Source organism: Cyrtonyx montezumae, unplaced genomic scaffold, assembly GCF_038088225.1.
Source record: "Cyrtonyx montezumae isolate F1298 unplaced genomic scaffold, pur_monq_1.0 scaffold_16, whole genome shotgun sequence".
Lineage (NCBI taxonomy): Eukaryota > Metazoa > Chordata > Aves > Galliformes > Odontophoridae > Cyrtonyx > Cyrtonyx montezumae.
In genome coordinates this window covers 9,518,370-9,538,445 of record NW_027071892.1, presented here as the reverse complement: position 1 = coordinate 9,538,445, position 20,076 = coordinate 9,518,370, and the positions used below count along the sequence as shown (strand labels likewise).

General features: G+C 50.8%; 1 protein-coding gene across 1 annotated transcript; it reads left to right on the top strand.

The window, feature by feature from the left end:
- Positions 1-250: 250 nt before the first annotated feature.
- On the top strand, positions 251-18,305 carry SYNGR3 (synaptogyrin 3). The gene is made up of 4 exons (XM_065732758.1): positions 251-373; positions 8,783-9,023; positions 14,394-14,536; positions 16,219-18,305. Exons 1-4 carry the CDS (start codon positions 275-277, stop codon positions 16,426-16,428), a joined length of 693 nt encoding a protein of 230 aa, XP_065588830.1. The 5' UTR covers positions 251-274; the 3' UTR covers positions 16,429-18,305.
- The last annotated feature ends 1,771 nt before the right edge of the window (positions 18,306-20,076 follow it).

Below are 20,076 nucleotides of genomic sequence, written 5' to 3'. Positions count from 1 at the left end.
CGGTGCCCGCACGGCACATCGAGCTCGGCTCCCCGCGGTGGGAGGCGGTCGCGTTGCGGGGAGCAGCACGCCGCGCGCGTGCACCTGCCGCCCCCCACCCCGCGGGTGGTTCTTCTCGCTGCCCGCGCGCGGCGCTGCGGACGAACCCACGCGAAAGGCGCGCGGGGGGCGGGAGGACAGGCGCGCGGCCGGCGCGGAGAGCGCGCGCGGCTCGGCTCGGCTCGGCTCGGCTCTGAGCGGCGTTGGAGCGGAGTGGAGCGGGCGGCGGGGGAAGATGGAAGGAGCGTCCTTCGGAGCGGGCCGGGCCGGCGGCGCCGTCGATCCCTTGGATTTCCTCAAGCAGCCGCAAACCATCCTCCGGGCGACAGGCTGGGTAAGGCGGGGCGGGCGGTGAGCGGGCACGGAGCGGTGCCCGTGCAGCCTGCGGTGCCCGTGCAGCGTGCGGCCAGCACGCACTGTGCAGCGGGCAGCGCTTTGGCTGCGGGCTCCCGTGGGAACTTCTGTGGGGATGAGGCAGGGTGCAGTGGGTAGATGGTGCCGTAGCCTTGCAGTGGTTTTGTCCCTGGTGCTTGAGCAAAGCATGAGAGAGCAGAGGACATTTTCTTCTCATCCATGCTCTCTGTGTGCATGAGAGATGAATTCTTTCAGCCAGCCCTGCCCAGCCCCCCAATGCATCAGAAAGGATGTCATTTTTGCTGGTCCTTTCCCATACATGAGATCTGCCACTCAGGGGGGAACAGGAGGTGGGATCTGTGCTGTAGCCCCTCGGTGAAGTCTTTGCCCGTCACTGCTCCATGAATAAGCAGCCAGAGAGCTGTGCTGCCAGGCTGCAGTGCCCGGCTCTCACCTGCTACGGTCTGCAAGTGTGCACAGCTAGGGAGCTCTGCAATGCCCAAAGCCCCCAGCGTGGAGTCTCAGGCGCTGGTTCTCAGAGCTGGGCCCTGGGGGCTCATCCTCACTCGTGCATGGAGGCCGTGGCTGCTGGCTCTGTGTCACCTTCAGCATTGCCACATGCATGTAGCAAGGGAAGGAGAGGTGTGAGGGAAGGGGCTGCCCCTCTAGCTGCTGTCACACAGTGTGCAGGGGGCACCCCAGAGTGCCTGAGCAGCACAGCATGGGAGCATGCACTTAGGTTCAAGCACATGAGCAGTTCCAGCTGCCATCACATGCTCAAAGTTCAACCACATGCTTAACTGTTTGGCTGGACTGGAGCCAGTGAACTTGCCAGGGCTTTCAGAAAACCCTTGGATGGATATGGGTATCCAGGTGTGGGGCAGGGTTTGTGTGGCTCCTGCTGGCAGGCACTTCACCTTGAAGCATCATTTCAGTTTGGAAGATGTGCTTGGGATCTAGTGGGATCTTCCGCCTGGCAATCTGTTGGCAGTGTGTTGGTTTGAGCGTGGTCAGATACGTCAGTGGCCAACAGGTGTTTAGTTGCGTTCCCCTTAAAAACATCTGCCAGTTCCCACCCTCCTTGAAATTATGGGCAACAGGAACAGCATATGGGAGATGAACTAAAAATCCCAGCTTAGAAGATATCCGTGTGTATTCATTGGCTGTTCAGTAGAGAAGTCATTCATTTTGTAGGGCTGGGTTCAGAAAACTGAGCACGTACAACTACAGAATGGGTCAACTCTAAGCAGGAGCAGAGGCCTGTTGGCTTTTATGGGCATAACATGCACAGGGTTTGTGGTGTGCAGTCAGATTCATTGAGGCCCGGAAAGTACATGTTGAAGCCATGTGGATGCTTCCTTTGTCTCACATGTGCTGGCACATCTGTTGTGGATCCTCTTCCCTTGCAGCTGTGTGGAGTCCCCATGCTGTGATGCTGTGTGCCACGGGCTGCCCTCCAGCATAAGCAGGGATGTGGTCAGTGTGAGCTGGGCGCTTGGGGCCAGTTTCTGTTCTGCCTGATGCATGGCCACTGTTACTTGCAGCTTTTGCAATGCAAAATGTGCCCAGAGTCTCTTTAGCTTTGCTGCTCGTGCCAGATCAAACCCACAACCTGTTTTAAGATGGAGAGCTTGGACAGAGGCAGCAGGCAACGTGCTACAAAGCATTGTCTGTCTGAGATCTTGCTGCCTGTCTGTTCCTCCCTGAAGCTCCCCTTTGTCAGGCTGGGATGTGTGGCATATCTGCACAGCCATTGCAACGCTCCATTATGTGCTTCACAGCCCCAACCTTTGCTGGCCCACCCATACTCACAGCATCCAGACAACTCACGGTGCACTGGCTGCTGCCCACCGATGGGGTTTCACCACCTGCCATTGCCAGGCAGGACCCAGCTCTGCTCTGCAGCTCCAGCCATTGTTTTAGGTCTGTGGGTTCATCCCTGATGCTGACAGACATCTGAGGGACCTGCAGGTGAATGGTGACTTTGGGTTAGAAATTCCCAAATGTAAATTTTGGTGAAAGGGGATTCCTGATCCTACCTCATACCGCGACCTTTCCATTCATAGCAGTTCTGAATAACTGAAAGAAAAAACACCTCTCCCAGCACGAGCTGTAAAATCAAAAGCTGGAAAGAACCGTGTAACAGTTCCTCATTCATCTCTTCCCCCTCTGTCTGATGCAGTTTGTCAGAAGAAGATGTGATCACCATTGTGGTTTCCTTTTTGGGCATTTTTTGCACAGCAAAACAGACTCGGTGCTCACCAAGGCCTGCCTGCAGAGCCATGAGCTCCCCAGTCTGTACTGCCATGCTGTCCATACTTCTAAGTGGCCGTGCAGCTTTTAAGGGGAATTGTTTGCTTAATGCAGATTTAAGATGTGACTTTTAAAAGCAGTTGTGGTAAATACGCTATTAAAGTAAATGTAATTCATTTGAATTTCAGTAATAGCAACACTAAAAGCCTTTTTCCTCGACATGTCAGCTTTCGCCCCGAGAGCTGGCAGCCCCAGCATGTGTGCTTAGCTGTGCTGGATCTCTGCAAGTTTCCTACAGCTTCAAGGACTTCTTAAGCTTTTCCTTACAGTGACTTTCATGCGACTCAGAGTCGCTCTGCTGACCTGGGGTGTGTGACTGCCATGGCACAGCACTGCCTGTGGCTGCCACCTGCCCTGCGCTACCTGGAGCCTTTCTGGTTTCCTAAAGCTGACTGAGAGCACAGTTCATCACCTGTTTGCTGAGAGCTGTTCCCATGCAGTGTTAACTGAGGCCAGCATTTTGTTTGGGTTTTCTTTGCCTTTAAGAGCACAACCTTTATTAGAGGACGAGACAACAGCAGCCAAAACTGTCTGTCTTGCGCAAGTGGAAACCCCCATAACCTTTTATGTGTGATGGTGAACTTACAGAACCAGAGGTTGCTTTGGCTCAGATATGGCAGAAGTCTTTGTGTGCTGGCTTTTCACTGAGCTGTGTATTAGTCCCTAATGTGACAGATCATTATGTTTCAGCAAGATACATGGTTTTTTTTTTGCTGAGGGGTGAGTTGGGTAAGAGCTGTGCTGGGCTGGATGTGTTAGGTGTAGGAGGTAGTTCCTAGAGGAGGCAGTGGGCCCTTTCTGCCCTTTTTCAGGTTTATTTCATTTCTCTGGGAGGGTGAAAGGGGCTGTTTCTGCTGTGTGCTCATGGTAAGGGCTGTGTTTGTTTTCATCAGAAAAAACATCTTGAGCAGAGGAACCAAGCAGCAGCAGAAGAGCAAGTTTCTGGAGTGGTCACTGCACTGCATCCGGGGCACAGTGTCCCTCCTGCCTTCCTGAGGAACCCCTGCCCCAGCTGCAGGGTCCCCCAGCATGGAGGGCTCGTGGCTCTCAGAGAGGGGCTGCAGGGCTGGGCTGTGCCTCAGAAGCCTGTGGAGAGTCAGTGCTTTGATCTTGGCTGCCCTGGGCTTTGTCGAGCCCTGTCTGCTTTCAGTAAGGTCACCAGATTTCCGTCTTAATTTTCTTCTTCTGTGGACTGTAGATTAAAGGCTGAAGTTAAACTGTACATTTTTGTTAATGAAATTTACAGAAGTTTCACCACATCTGAGCTTAAAATGTGACTGAATTATTGTTTTCCTATCATCACTGATTCCAAATGCTGTCAGTTTGATGTGTGCTCAGTTTGTGCCACCAGACCAGGGATTCTGAATGGATGCTGTGTTTCAACCAACATCTTTTGCTGCATTAGAAAAAGTAATTCAGTAAAAAGCAGTCATGTGGTCATCAACATGCATCCTTCACAGGCTGATTAGCCCATTAGACATGTCCATAACCTTATTAGGGTCGGCCGCACGCTATCCAGTTCTGTCCTAGAAACTGCATCAGGCCTTTCCTTTGTGGTCACATCCCCGGTCCTCACAGGAGAGCTGACAGTGCTTAGGGTGGTTCTTGGCCTTCATGCTCCCCAGTGAATTATGCAGCTGTGTACTGGAAACTTTGCTGTGACTGACATCTGTAAGGATGAAATGGAGTGGACAGGGGACCAGATTCCACCAGAATCTGGGCTCAGAGGGTGTGAAGCATTGTGGTACAGCCCAGCTTGGAGTGGGGTGTCCCTGCAGTACAGTGCAACTCCAGCCCAGGGCCCAGTGGGGGCTGAAATGCTCAGTGCTGGGCAGGACATGGCCTGTGCCTGTCTGACCTCAGTAGTTTTTCCTTCTTCTTTGCTCTCCATCCTCACTCAGGGATGGCTCAAGGAACAGAGGAGGGTGCAGAAGGCAGCATCTGGCAAGGGCTCATCCTGATGTTAATGCTGACTCTGTCCATCCAGGTTGTGCCTAGCACCATTGACTGAGAGCTCCTGCAGAGCAAATTAGGGGTAGATCATTTTTCTCCATACACATTTCCTTGATGTTGACATTAGCAATTGCTTGCATGTGTAATCAAAGCAAGGTTCTGCAGTCTCCTACAACCCCACACCTTCTGGTAGTGTTTTTTTTTTTTTATTTTCATAGGCCTCTGATTGAAGCACGGTACATCGACAGTGGGAACGTCTCACCTTAAAATGGCTGACAGCTCACACGCTGATGCTTTCAGCTCATGCTCTCATGTTTTTTTTTGCATTTTGTTTTCCTTGTGATGACTGTGCTCAGGTTGCCAGGACTCCATATGCACATTTCAGGTGCCTGGTTGACAGAAGGCTGAAAGCAGTGTGGATAGAATACCTGCAGGTCTGGGGTCCGGCAGGCTCATGCCACAGGAGGGAATGTAGATCTGCAAAGTGCAATGGCATACCCAAGCCAGGGCAGCCTGGCTAGACACCTGTATCCAGACGGCAAAAACCTGGTGTGAGCAAGCCCTGCAGCAGGATGCTCCTTCCCTTTAGGAGAAAGCTACGTGTCGTTCAGTGGCATGCTGCCCACCAGCTGGGCACTGTCACCTGCCTGTCCCAGAGCCCGTGGAGTGCCCTGCTGGCACTGCTGGAGCACTGGTCATAGGGCTGTGCTCTGGTTTCAGCTGCACAGCAGTTGTTTTCCAGAGTCATGCTCTGTACTCAAACCACATTGTCCTGTGCTGCAGAAGTGCTTGTTGCCTGGCAGTGTCCCCTCTTGCTTGGGGATGCTGGGCAGCTCTGCATGTGCTTACACAAGCAGCTCATCTATGTTGATGTGTGTACAGCGCTTTGTGCATCCTCCTAACCAGAGCGGTTCTCCATCCACTTGTGGAGAGTCTGGCCTTGCTTTGTCTCTCTCAAGTCTCTGATCAACTGGTTGAGGGCTTAAGCAAGTAAGAACTGTGGAGATGGGGACTTGCACTTGTTTTTCCTGAACTTCAAAAGAAATCCCATGGATTTTACTTTTCCTTCACCTACCCCCATTTCCTCAGCTTTCTTTTGACCTACACATAGCAAAACAACACCGAATCTGTTCTCATTAAAATGAAAATTACCAGCACCAGTTGTTGTTTTGTTTTGTTTTGTTTTTTTTAAGAAAATTAATATCAATCATGAGGAGAGGGGGAGAAAAAACATGGAAAGACTTGTTCTCACTGACAGGCATGTTTTGACAGGCGTCCTTCAGTCAGCACTGATGTTTTGAGTACCTCCATCCAACACGTGCACTCACTGCTTGTTGCTGGGCTGGGCTGTGCATCCTGTGGGTGTCTCAGGCCTCAGCCCCACATTTCCTGCAAGGCCCTCAGCTTCTTCCTGCAGGATCCTCCAGATGCAAGATAGATTTAGTTCTCTGCACTGAGCAGAGCAAAACTCACTGGCATTTAAAGCTTAGCAGTGAGACATCTGCAAGTACCATCTCTGGTGATGTTTGCATTGGTCCCAAGAGTGCTGTGTGCATTTTGGGCACCTCTTGGCTATTGTTTTCCTTCACGTTTGCTCTCTGGGCACCCTCCTTTGACAGACCTGGGTATCCAATCTTGCATTCCAGCCATGATCCTATTGACGTGCTCTGCTCAGTGTGGATTTTGTCTTCTGCCAGGGCAGCACTAACGCCGTGGGCAGAGCTGGCACTGCATCACCCAGCCGGGCTGTGAGCATGGGAGGCATATGAAAGCACCAAGAAGTAAGGCAGGCTGCTAATCCTGGGAGGATTTAGTAAAACACTTATCTGAGAAGCTAAGTACAAGTTCACTGGCCTGCCAGAGAAATAATCCAATGGAATCAGAGGTTCTCAATTATTCATGTTTTCCAGAATCACATTATTTATTCCAGGGCCTGTTTTATAAATGCTGCTGCTATTTCTGATAGTAAATAACAATTTTGCATTATTTATGAACAGATTTTTACAACTGCTGATATTACAGCTGCTGCCAAAGCACTGGGAAAATTATTATTGCTGTTTGTTATTGTTTGTTGCTTCCTTCTTACAGTGCAGCCCTCTTTTGCCTTGCTTGATGATGTGGCCATCACGGTGAGACAACAAGAAGCTGGGCGTGAATGCAGGTGGTGGCTCATGTTAGCAGGGAGCTCGTGGTGGTGCTTGCAGCAGCAAGACCCCAGGCCTTGGTTTAATTTGAAGATGAGGAATGCTTGGAAGGAAGACAGGATGTCCAGATAGCACCAGGATGCCAGCTCAGTTGGCAGGCAGGTCCTAGAGCATCTTCATTGCCCAACACAGCCCAGCAGTGTGCTAACTTGAATAAGAAAAGTGAGCTCCTGGCTAATGGTTTAGAGATGAACTCTGTCCCTGTTTGTCCTGCTGGTGGGTTTGTGGAACTGGGAGTGAGCCCGAGGCAGGTACTGTGCTAGCTGCTTGCACACCTAAGGGAGGATGTTCTCCCGTGTCTATTTGTACTGATTCTACTCATCATTTATTTCAGATGACATCCTACGGAGAAAGAAAATACCCTGCACCAATCTGTCATATGTTTGTACTCTTGTAGACCTGCTTCTTTGTTGCCCCTTCCAATATTGAGGGGAGTTAGTGGAGATGATCTAAGACAGGTTTGCTGATGAGACACTTGTATTTGCAAGTAGCTTCAGTTGGAACTGCCTCTGTCCCAGCTTCAGTCCTGTGCTGGGAGGAGTGTTGAGGAGAAGGGCTGTCTGTGTGGAGTCCTTCAGGTCAGCCAGGCAAGAGACATATGGCCAGTGCTTGTGCTGTCCCAGCATTATGCTGCAGTGTGCAAGAAACTTTCTGAATGGTTTGTTTGTTGTTGTTTTTGCTGCCCCTACACACTAGGGAGCAAGGTGAAGCAATAGCAGGCCGAATGACTGTAAGGGCTGTGGACTGCAGGTAGCAGGTGGCTGTGAGCTGCTGCATCTGTCTGTCACTTGTCCCAGTCTCGTGCTCATAGTGCAGGGCTGTGACTGCAGAGGAAACGGTGTGGAGCTGTGTGTGGTCTTTGCCTGCATAGGTGGCCTCTGGGAGCCAGCAGGACATGGAGACATGCAGGGATCCTGTGGTGCTCTCAGCAAGTGACAAGATCAGAGATGCACAGTGCGGTGCAGGGGCTTACTTGCTGCTCTGAGCCCAGCAATGGAAGCAGCAGCACAGTGTTTCCCAGGCTGCAACACACTGAATGTGACTAATCCTGTTGGTTCTGCTTGCTGCCTTTGGTTTTGGAGGGATAAGGGACTTGCCTGGGCATGCAGCACTTTGAATGGCATTCATGGACACAGCCATATGCTACATCCCAGCTCCCTTCCTGCAGCCAGGACATGAGGCAAAGCCCCAGAGCTGGAGCTGAAGCTGCTGTGGGGCAGCTGCTTCTCTCCACTGCTGTGTGCTGGGGGGCTGGGTCCTGATGTTGGCTTTGCTGTAGGTCACAGCAGTCAGCAGCAGGAGTGGGGTAGCCAAGAGCAAGTCCCTTCTTTGCTGTCCCTTGCAGGGCTGGAACTGGGTCACTGCATAGTAGATGCAGGCACTGCATCCTTCATCCCCTGCTCTGGGGTTGAATTGCTCTGTTGTTTTCATGGCAGCACAACCATAACTTCTTCCTTCTTCCCATGGCACCCAGGTGAGCTGCTCCCTGTGTCCCCAAGCATCCCATCTGCCCTCCATTGTGCATTCAGCAGCTCCATTATCTGTAACTTCATTTCTCTCTGCTCTGCAGTTACACAAGGGGGTTTATTGAGTGCAGCCTGATGGCGCAGAGCAGCACAAGCAGAAAGGCTATGCAGAGACCTGACCAATCTGTTTAGTTTTTCCTTCCCCTCCCTCTCCATCTCTTAAAATACACTGCAAGCCAAGCCACTGAAAGCAAACAGGCTCACAGACAGGAGCCCTAGGTGCCATCAGCCAGCCTGTTGCATAGTGCCACCAGGCAGTTGAGTGTAGGGATCTATCTAACAAATGCCATGCTGCCGTGGATCCTCATAGGACTGAAATCCAATTATGTTGCTGTTGGAAAGCAGAGTTAAACATAAACAGCTGCAAACTGTGTTCTCTCCTTCCTTCTGCAGATCTTTTCCATCGTGGTGTTTGGCTCCATTGTGAATGAGTGCTATGTGAACAAGGATGGCACAGACCCCGAGCTGCACTGCGTCTTCAACGAGAATGGCAGTGCCTGCAGCTACGGCATTGCCATCGGCATTATTGCCTTCTTTGGATGCATCTTCTTCCTTGTTGTGGACCTCCAGTTCCAGCAGATCAGCAGTGTGAAGGACCGCAAACGAGCTGTCCTGCTAGACCTGGGCTTTTCAGGTATGACTTTGGCTTTGCTGTATTTGTTGAGGACACTGTGGGGTGTGCAGGGCCATTGCTGTGCCCGCTGCTCTGTGCTTGAGTCCTGCTCTCTTCTGTCAGGGCACAGCATAACTCATGTGACTTCAGGCGAGGGGTGGGTTGTCTTGTCCAGAGGCAGTGGTTGGGAAGCCACTGTGTGGCAGCTTGTGGTCAGTGGGGTATCCTGCTCACCTGTGTTGCTTCTGAAGCTGGGATCAGTGAGGTCACTCAGGGAGGTGAGGTTTGGTGGTCACATCTCAAAGACTATACAGGACATTTTACCCTGCCACATCTCCTGTTTCTGCCTCTTAACAAAAGTCACTTCATCAGTTACATCTGGATTTGTTTTCACTTTGAACATGTGTTTCTGCACAAAGCAGAAGCATGCTTCTACAGCAGGAGCTAAGACACCATTGCCATCCCTCACTGCCTCCAGGGATGGGGTTTGCAAGTAGCTCTGGATCCTCCAAGGACTCACATGGATAGTCTGTGCAGCCCTTGGCTCAGCCACATGAGCAGGAGCTGATGGGCTGTGCAGTACTGGGAGACACTGTCCTCTGCTTGACTGCTCTGGGAGTTTTCTGGCTGAGTTTGCAGCTGATGTTCTTGATTTCCAGGCTCTTGTGATAGCAAAGTCTGAAGGTGATTTATCCAGTACAGGCACAGCTGATGACTCTCTGGTCCCAGAAGAAAACATCCATCATCATCTGCCTATGCTTGCCTGTAGTTAAGGATGTCCTCTCCTTGCTGGAAAGCTCATTTCTATGGTGCTAGAGCTCTGGTGTCTAGCCCTTGTGAAATGATATTTACAGTCCCTTCTGTGGGGCTTGGTGCCTACAGCTCTTCAAACAAATGGAAGGGGAGCATCCACATCCATCTTCTGCCTGGCTGTGTGTCTCAGTGTGAGGCTGTGATCCCCCCCTGCCTTTCACCTTGTAACAGCTGTACTCTCCCTTGTCAGGCGTGTATGAAATGGGGCCATCTCTGCCTCATTCCTCTGTTGTCCTTGTCACATATTGTGTGCATAGTTGTGGAGCTCTGCAGCAAGCTGCAGAAGATGGGCTTCTGCCCTGCAGAGCTTCTGTCTCACAGGCATTTCTCTGCTCATGGGGACAGTCATCAGTATTGCACCAGGGCTCTGTTCTGGTATATCCTCCCCATCCACAAATCCCAAATACAGCTGATCTGTCAGTGCTGACATTATTACTGGGACCAGCGGATCAGTGTGCATACTCCTGTGTGCATTGTGTCACCTGCATGGGTACTTCCTCCTCCCTTGGTTCTTCCCCTCTGCATGCTTCTTGGTAGAAAACGGGCAGACCACTTCCACGTTTGCTTTGCAACAAGGCAAGTTGTGCTGCTGGGAAGGATGTGAGAGCATCAGCACACTTCTCACTCAGCTGTGTGGCAGTATCTGCCCTGTGTCTGACATTCCTCTGCTACTTGTGCAAGCTTGAATTGAGGGTCTTGGCATGGGACATGGATATGGAGGAGACCTTCCAGCCCTTTGGCCCCAGGTGCTGTTTTTGCACTATGTATCCTGCTTCGTACCTTAATCAGGCTCCATCCTGGGAGCTCTCATTTGCTGATTGAGAGCCCTGCTGCATGTCTCCTTGCACCAGATGGACTCTTCGTTCCCTTCAACATGCCTGCAGTCCATACCTCATCTCTCTTGATCATGGATGGCAAGAGCTGTACATGTGGAGCTGTTATTAGTGCCCACACAAAGGTATTCAGACTCCACTTTTCCTTTCAGTCATTTCTAGAAGCCATTGGCAACTGGCCCACATCAGTCCGGAGGATCTGAGCTCCCAAATCATGCTGTGATTCAAGCAGAGGCACCAGCTGTTGATACACACAATACTTGGTGTGCAAAACACCCTTTTGCTGTGGGTATTTTCTCATTTCAGGGTGGGGTCATGCCCACTGTATTATTTTAGTGCATCCTGGGGCATGCAGCCTGTGGGCTCTGCGTCCTCAGAGCCAACCTGTACGTACATGGCAGAGTGCAAACTGAGAGTCGTTTGCATTGACTTCCTCTGTATTAATCTCTAGAGGCTTTATCTGTGGGATTCTTATGCTGCACCCTTCCTCTTTTTCTTCTCCTTGGCTTTTGATTTCCTCTTATTTATGACTGTTTCATCCTTTCTCTCTGCATGTGATCTCTGCATTACTATGTACCTCAATGTAAAAGCTGAAAATGTATTTGGGAAATAAGATGGTGAGGAGCATGCTAGGGTAAGAGGGAACACTGCAAATCAAGCAGTGAGTGGGTGGGATGAGAAAGAAGAAGGTTACTCCTGTCCCTTTGTCTGGATTCCTCCAGTGCCTGGTGCTGGCTGCACAGAAGCAGAAGTGTCAGCTGCTGCCTATGAAGGTCGTGGGAGGAGTTGGTCAAATTGCTAACCCACAGCTTCCTTTCACTTGATGGAGGGAGGAGTTGTACACCAGATCAGTGGTGGGGCAGAGGGCTTGCATGGACAGCTCACTGCTCCCACTCCAGTTGTGCAGGGAGCATTAGCTGCCTGCAGTACAGAGGTTGTCCTCACCGTGGGGCTGCCCCACGGGGCACAGGGAGCTCTACCCTTGCAGACCCTGAGTCCACAGGTAGGTGATGCTGGGTGCAGACAGGACAGTCACAGTGTTACGCCAATGGCACTTGCAACTTTGTCCTCCATCTTCTCTTAGAGTTGCTCCTTTAGATGTGCATTGCTTGGAAGCAGGCTGTAATTACAGCTGTAATGAATCTTTCCTGGTGTTTGCACTCTGTTGTCGGCAGATCCTAAAACTATAATTATCTGCTGGCTATTCCAGCTCTTCCTGGTATTTTCCTTCTCCTTGGTATGCTGGAGGGTGCAGAGCTGCTCTGGTGCATACTTTCACCAGGAGTCAGGAGCAGTGCTTGTGGCCACAGCAACCTGCTGTCAGCTCAGCCCCATTCTTGGAGTCTTAAAATCCATGGGTAACTACCCACATCTCCCAAATACCCATTTCCACTTGATCCTGGAAATACACCGAAGCTGTGGGACGTGACAGGGTAATCATGAGACAATGCCTGGCCAGCACCAGGGCAGCCTGGCCCCTGGCATGTGCAGGTGAGAGGAGGCAGCAGTGATCCCAGGCATGATTCACAGTGTTGGGCACAGAATCTCATCACACAGGAGTGCTAACGGAGGGTGAACATAATCACAAGTGGAAACGGGTGCTGGTACAGAACAAAAATAGTTCCTGCTAGAGCTCGCTGGGAAGCTGATCTCACACACAGGCATGTGTCAGCTTTCCAAATGGCATAAACACCTCCTCATACTTCTGGAGATGCTCTCAGTACCTGACCTTTTCTTGTCCACTGGCAACAATACTGCATTCCCTTTTCCCAGGGCCTGCAGAGAACCAGTTTTCTTCTCAGGAACACAGCAAAGCTATTCTGATAACAGGAGGACAGAGGCTTGTCTGAATCATGAAACCTCAGTGAGGAGCACGTGGGCAGCAGCAGGAGCAACTCCATCCAGGCACTTCCCACTGAAGCACTGAATGTCTCAGACCTCAGCAGTCAGCACTGGGCAGGTCAGCAGCTCCAGTATCTGTGTTGCAGAGGAAGTCGTTAAGCTGCAATACCCAGCACAGCCAGTGCACGGTCAGAGATGTGGGTGATGTCATTTTAACTCCTGAAAACCCGTGGAAGATACCATCGTCAGATGGGGCTTGGAGTGCTGCGCTGTGGGGAGTCCCTGTGTCATGGCTGTGACACAGCATTAGCTTTGCAACACTGGGGTTCTTCCAAACAAGTCCAATCCCTATAAACCAGCATTGCAGCCTAGTTCTGTTAGAGGACTCACTGTCCCTTTGATCCAGCCCTGGATGGCCCCACAGGATGCCTCTGAGCATCCACAACAGTGCTGTGAGTTAACCTGCTTGGAGCTGCTCTCACATTTCATCTCTGGTCTTTCATCTTCTCAACACTGCTGTGTCCAGAAATGTATGGATTTGAAGCAAGAAGCTTCCTGAGTTTTGCTCTGTGGGCCTGGGAGGTCTTATTTAGCACCGAGGACAAGTGTATCATCCTGAGAGTGAAAATGTATATGCAGAGGTGGATTGGTAGCAGCCATTAGCCATGTTCTGCAAAAAAAAAAGGCTGTTGTGATTTGGAGGAGGAAAGTATGGGTGATCCTAGCTAGAAGGTGTGTTGCTGTGAGGGCAGATCAAGAGCCTGGTTTGGCTGGGCTGACCAAAGCATTCACCCCAGGTCCAGTTGTGTATGAAAAGGAAGCAAGGACTGTGTTCTCCTAAACTGCATTTATGCACAAATTCTGAATTAAAGACAAGATGTATGCTAAGCCTTATAAATCTTGCACAGCGTTTGGATACGAGCATACATTTTTTATCGTACTTAAGAGCTGGTAAGATAAAGAGGGAAAAAGAAAGCTTCTTTCCTCTCCCTGCAGTCAAATTGTGCTATGCCCATGGGGCTGGCAGTGTGGCTGCTCACTCTGATGTGCTGATAATCCCTGGGAAGAGGCTCGTAGCTCAGCATCCTGCTGCTGGGCCTGGATCTCTGCATGCATGCTGGCAAATGCAGGGAGCTTTGTGCTGGGGATTCTCAGAAAGCTGGAGGCCCTTAAAAGAGCATCATGGAAGACTCCAGGTTGTGCAGCTTCTTTTTCCAGCACTGTAAAGCATTACTGCTCATTACAGTATATGCTTGTGGCTAGCTCTGTGACTGTTCTGAGCTCCCTGACATCAGGCACTGCTGGTTGGTGATTGAATTAGAGGAGCTGCAGCCCTATCTTGCTCAGCCAGCCTTGGTTCCAGTAAGGAATAATCTCTGGAGCATTTTTGCTCGATCCCTGGAGCGCAGCGAGGCTGGGAGCAGGCACACAGCCCCCTCTGCCTGCTGAGCAGCTGTGCAGTGCCTAGCCCCAAAGTTCTGAAAGTCACAGGTGTCCAGGAAGCAAAGGGTGGGCACTGCGGGGTGCTGGGGAGTGGGCTGGCAGCACCTTGGTGCCTGCGAGCAGGCTGCAGTCCCACTGAGTGTCAGAAGGGCATGTCTAGGGGTTGTGCTTTCTCTGCTGGGCTTGAGATCAAGGTAAGGTTAAGGTGAGCTAAGCTGAAGGTAGGCAACAGACAGGATGATGCTACAAGGTTCCCTCCAGATCAGTTTTTCCAGTAATTGTAAATTACTAGTTCAAAATAGCTCTGTTTTGACCACACCACAAGGCAAGGCACCCAGTTGCTGTTGCTGTTTGAATATCTTGGTGGCAGTGTTCGTGCATCAGCACCCAGATCTCTGGGGTTCTTGCAGCAGAGGAGGTGGTAGCAGTATCATCACTGACTAGCTCTGTTCTTCTCCAGGTTTCTTGTCCTTCCTGTGGTTCGTAGCCTTCTGCTTCCTAGCAAACCAGTGGCAGCAGACAACGATGAGCAAAGGGGCTTCGCAAGCAGCAGATGCTGCCCGGGCAGCAATCGCCTTCTCCTTCTTCTCCATCATCATCTGGGTGAGTTCAGCTTCTGGACTTTCCAGAGGCCCTACCCCTGGGACCTACAGCTCTTTATGAAGGGTACAGCTTATCTTGTTCTTCCAGAGCTAACACAGAGCTTTATGGTACAAGTGCTGCCTGCCACTGTCGTGGTGAGGGTCCAAGCACTGTCTGGGCCAGATACCTGTCCTCAGAGCTGGGCTTTGTGCGTGGGGGTATCCACAGGGCACAGATTTAATGTTTGCAGAAGAAACAACCCAACTTAGAGCTAGACTGTGAAGAGGAGAAATGAAACCTACCATGAGCTCAGTGCTGAGCTGAAGGAGGAATCTGGAGCACAGTTTGGGGAAGTGAATCCTGGTGAGTTTTGAAGGGCCGTGCTGAAGAAACCTGTAGTCTATTGTTATCCCTCTGCAGGGAGCTGAAACTGTGGTTTCTTACCCAGGAAGCCCCAGCTCCAGTCCCCTCTTCCTGGGAACTTCCAGACTTCTCTCCTGCAACTGGCAAGTTGCGTTTCCATCGAAAACATATTGCTGCCCACATGCTGCCCTCATTTCAGACCCCAGGGAGCAGCTTGTTTTAAAGCAAATGAGTCCCCAGGAGAAGTGTACCATCATGAGCCTGTCCCAGGGGGTTGTGGGGGATTTTGGCATCCCCTAGAGGAAGCCAGGCTGGCTGCTCTGCTGCTTTCCCCAGGAAAGGTGCAAAATGTTGCAGCAAACACATAAGGTCTATTGCAGACAGTTGCTTGTGCCCAGCAGTGCCTGCAGCTCTTGGGCTTAGCACTGCCCTGGTGCCAGGGCCATGGAAATAATGCTGGGCTGGGGAAATACCAAAGGGCCACAAGTGGAGAGCAGGGGAGCCCCTATGCCCTGGGAGCTTATGGGGGGGAGGGGCGATGGGGTGTCAGTCTTGGTGTCTGGGCAGTTGTTTTTTTTTAATCCCGAGTCTGTCATTTATAAACTAATTGAATTGTTAATGAAACCTCCCTGAAATAAAGGTGAGTGCAGGTCTCTCACAGCTCTGCTGCTTGCATTTCCCACAATTTGTGACCTGAATACTTGCAACCTGGAAAAGGGTGAAGGAGTCTCTGCAGGACTGACCTATTTCACTGGCCTGGGACAGCTTTCACTCCCTTCAGTGGTGGGTTTGATGGTGCCGGTCCCTTGATGACAGCGGGAACCTGATCTGAACACAGCATGGATTTTGGTTTTGCACGGGGAAAGCCTGTAGGTCTCCACGGAAGGTTTTGATTTGCAGCATGAATATGAGCCATGTGGGGAGGCTGCAGGGCAAGCCCCTCCGTGAGACCTCTTCTGTGATTTGTGAGGCACGGAGGGAGGGGAAGGATGGCAGAGGGACAGAGAGAAGCACAGATTGCTGGGGCAAGGTGGTGCAGTGTGGCACGTTGGTGCGTGGTGGTGCAGCACTGATGTGCCCGGCTTCTCCTGGGCTGCAGGGTGTGGTGCAATGCTTGGGGACATCGCCCAGCTGTCCCTGGGAGCCCTGGGTAGTACTGTGCTATCAGCAGCCAGAGGCAGGACAGAAATCTGCCCAGCCCAGCACCCGAACCCACTCCAAACACGTGCTTCAGGCATCAACCCAGGATATACCAATGGTTTCTATGGCTGTGGAGTAGCAGGGGGCAGCAGCTGCACACGGTGCTTGGCGCTCCCCCCAAATCTTTTCCCCCCTTGCAGGTTGCACTGGCACTGAAGGCGCTGCAGCGGTACCGCCTGGGCACCGACATGTCGCTCTTTGCCACCGACCAGTTCAGCACCGACCCCAACGCCGCCTACCCCGGGTACCCCACGGGCAGTGGCATTGAGAGCACAGAGACCTACCAGAGCCCCCCGTTCACTGAGACCTCGGATGCCAACCCGAAAGGTTACCAAGTGCCAGCATACTGAGGGAGGAGGGCCGGGGCCGTGTACAAATAGACCGAGTCCTATGGTGCAGTACAGTTAACCGGTTGATTGCAAATGTATTCAGTACCATTTCCTTAATGTGGCAAGTCAGTGCTGGGTTCCTTACTATTAGCTAGTTGTGCAGTGAATTCTGTACAGTGGTATTGGTTCTTGTCTTACCTGTCCAAGGGTTTTATAAATGCAGTGTTCCCTCTAAGTCAGAAGAAAGAAGGTCGCTACTCCACGTGGCAGAAGATAACTCAGTACCTTCTCCCAGGCTTGTTTTAATGCCACGGGGCATTACGTGCCACAGAGTGCCCGGGAAAGCCAAAAACACAGTAGCTGATGAGTTGTTTATCTTGTTCTTCCAGAGCTAACACAGGTGTGGCATCGTCGCAGCGAGGAGGGCTGCAGCTGGGGCAGTCAGCCCTGGGCTAGTCCTGCTGCCAACAGAGCTTTCGTGTACAGCACAGAGAGCAGAGGCCGTGGAAAGTGCCAAATTTACAAAGAAATAAGTGGTGTCTGTGTTACTTTTATTTGTATATATTTACTGTACAAAAAACCACCTACCAAGCAGGTGTTTCAAACGTACTTCAGGGTGCAAGGGACGTGGGGGCACAGAAGTTTGGGTTTTCTGTTGAATATCCAAATTGCTTCTGTGCTTCATCATGGTTCTGGTTGAGGATGCAGGAAGTTGTGTTTGAAACTCGCTTTGGAAAAAAATTCAGCAATAGTTGTCTGCTAATTAGAAATAGGTTTTTATCAGTGGAAAATATGGCATGTTACAGTTCCACTTCACTGTGGAGTTGTTGAAGTTTGCAGATTTATAAATAGTTCTGATTGGCAACACCAAACTCTTGCTCACTCTCAGACCCAGAGCTGCCAACACAAAAGGTGTGGGTGCCTCAGTGACTCAAATTCGAAGTCAATTAGGAAGCAGAATGTAACTTGTGTTTTTCTACTGGGAACAGCCACCATCTGTCGTAGCTGCAGCAAAATCCTCAGGTGTAAATGTGTGTGTTGCACTGCGGTCCCTGGCGATGTGGAATTCAAAGGGAGCACTGAAAGGACTCGATGGGCTTTGAAGTCTTTTGTGGGGGTGCACGTGGCACATGTTTGCCAATAGTGGGAGAACAGAGTGAGTGATAAACGCCTGTGGAGGAGGCTGAGTTTGGTTTCCAGCAGAATTACAGCCTTGTTAGTACCAAGTCAATCTGAAAAATGCAGCAGATGCTGTCAGCAGCTGGGTGTGTGGTGGCTGTAAGCAGAGCCGGGTGCTGCTGAGGACAGAGTGTGGTGGTTGAGCCGTGGCATTGTCTGTGGCAGGGTCCCCCCAGCTCACCTGGCTGCAGGGATCCTTGCTGTGCTGTTGTTGCTGGCAGAGCTGTGTGTTGCCTTCTGACCTCACAAGCAATAGATAAAGGACTGCCCCAGCTGTTCTTGTAGCAAAAAAATCCAGCAGTTTTTTTGTCATCATCATTAGCACAGCTCATTTCTGCTGCTAAATTGCAAATAAATGCATTAATTAATAAGCAGCAAACCTCATCACAGGCAGTCATTATCAGTGACAAAATGCATAAGTTGAATACCCCACTATTTAGGTCAGATTAAAACTTGCATTCACAGTGAGCTCTGGCTTTCCTGGATCCAGTTCTGCCTGGCAGCACCCAGCACCACTGGAGCTGTGCAGGCATTTCCCAGCTCAGACACTTCTGCAGAGCCCAGCCCTCCGTGTGCAGTGACACAGGGACCTGGCATCCCTTACAGCTCTTCCTTACGGTGACAGCACTGGGTGCTCCACAACTTCCCCCCAGTATCTTTGCCATCCACTCTGAGGTCTGAACTTGGTATTAGGAAGAGCTCAGCCCCGCTGCCAGCGTAGCTGCTGCCCTGCTGATGGAGGAGGCTCCTGGAGCTGATGCAAGAAGCAAGAAAAGTGCCCTGGGGGTGTCTGCAGTCAGCCTCTGCTGGTTGAGGTAGGTGAGCAGTGAGAAATTGGTGCATTGAGTGGAGACACCCAAACCCCAGTAGAATATAAGCCTAAGTTAATTCTCTGACCCTTGTGATTTTTCTAGAGCCAGTCTTGCTGAAAAAAAAAAATAAGGGCAAAAGATTTTAATACAGGGTACAGTAGAACTGTAGCAATATTTTCCTTAGAGGGAACACTGAAATTTTAGCAGCACAAACAGTACTTGTGTTAATATTTTAGCAAAATTATAATCAATTTAAATGTTTAAATTGATTGTATGTGAGATAATGTTTGTTCGGTACATTGTATTTTTTCTAACTATATAACTGTTCCAGAGTTTCCTTGTAACTGTAAAGAACTAAAGTTCTGTCTGACTGCAAGAAGTGTCCTGATCAGTGGTGTAAACGTGCTGAATATTACAACATCTGAATGTATGCACCCCAGGCCTACATTGCATTTCTTTTCTTCCCACCCCGTGGCCGTGGGACATGGACCCACACAGCCCCATGCCATCACAGACCTAAAAGCAGTCACTGCAGCATGGGGACGACAGCAGCACAGCTGTGGCTTCATCCCCAGGCTGTGCACCATTGTTCCTCTCGAGGTCAGCTTCTCCTTACAGTCATTGCTCCCCAGAATTTGTTGTTACGTTTGAATTCTGCTTAGCGCTGTGAGGACCTGGATGTGCTGTACTCAGCAGGAGACGAGGAGGAAGGGGCTTGGGAGCCTGGGTTTCCTGGCAGGGCTGTGGTGCAGGAAGTCCCTCTGTTGGTGCAGTCTTTGCAGGCAGCAGTGATGAGGTCACCACAGTCACTCCTCAGTCTGCGTCAGGGTGGGAAAAAATGTAATTAACGTGGCAGTGTGACACCTAAGATACTCACGCCTTGGAAACAGCAGTTACCACCTTGAAGGAAAAACATTTTCTGGTTTGTTGGTGACTGTTGCTCAGCTCCTGTGTAATTCCCCATCCCCCCCAGTGACAGCACAGGGCCCCACTGAATTAAAACCTTAATTAAAGGAAGTGTGAGACACCGGCAGTGTCCCTGGCCACGATGACACATGCCTGCCCCTCGCACGGGCCCTGTTTCCAAGCGCTTTGTGAGGCCCTGCAGTGCTCCTGCTGTCTGCTCTGTGTTGTGGTGCTGTGTTAACTGTTAGAGCACCTTCATGGTGTCTGTGATGGGTTGGTCAGACTGCGTGCAGGTATGGGCTGTAGCAGCACAGCCTCGTGGGCTCACGGTCAGAGAATTATTTTGTCCCCACAGTATCTCTTGAGGTTCAGACAGTCTTAACCATCACTCTTCACACTTCTTCCACCCTCTTTCTTCCTTCCTGTAAATTCACCGTTGTACAGTGGACAATAGCTGCTTTCCCTGTGCCCCTCCAGAGCTGAATCTGGGCGTAAAGAATAGACCGTGAACAAACCCGTACTTATCCTTCCTGCAGATTTATTCTGCCAGATCCTCGTGCTCCAGGCAGCTCTGTTGGGCCAACACAGGTACTTCTCAGTGCTGAAGTTAACCACATCGTGGTGGGTTTTTTTGCACGAACTTACACTTTAAGCACATTAGAAGAGGATTTGAAATAAATACATTAATTGGAAATTGCTTCTGGCATCTGAAGCTATGCCTAGCGAGGCAGAAGCTTTGCTTAACCAATACGTAGTAAAAACATCACCCCAA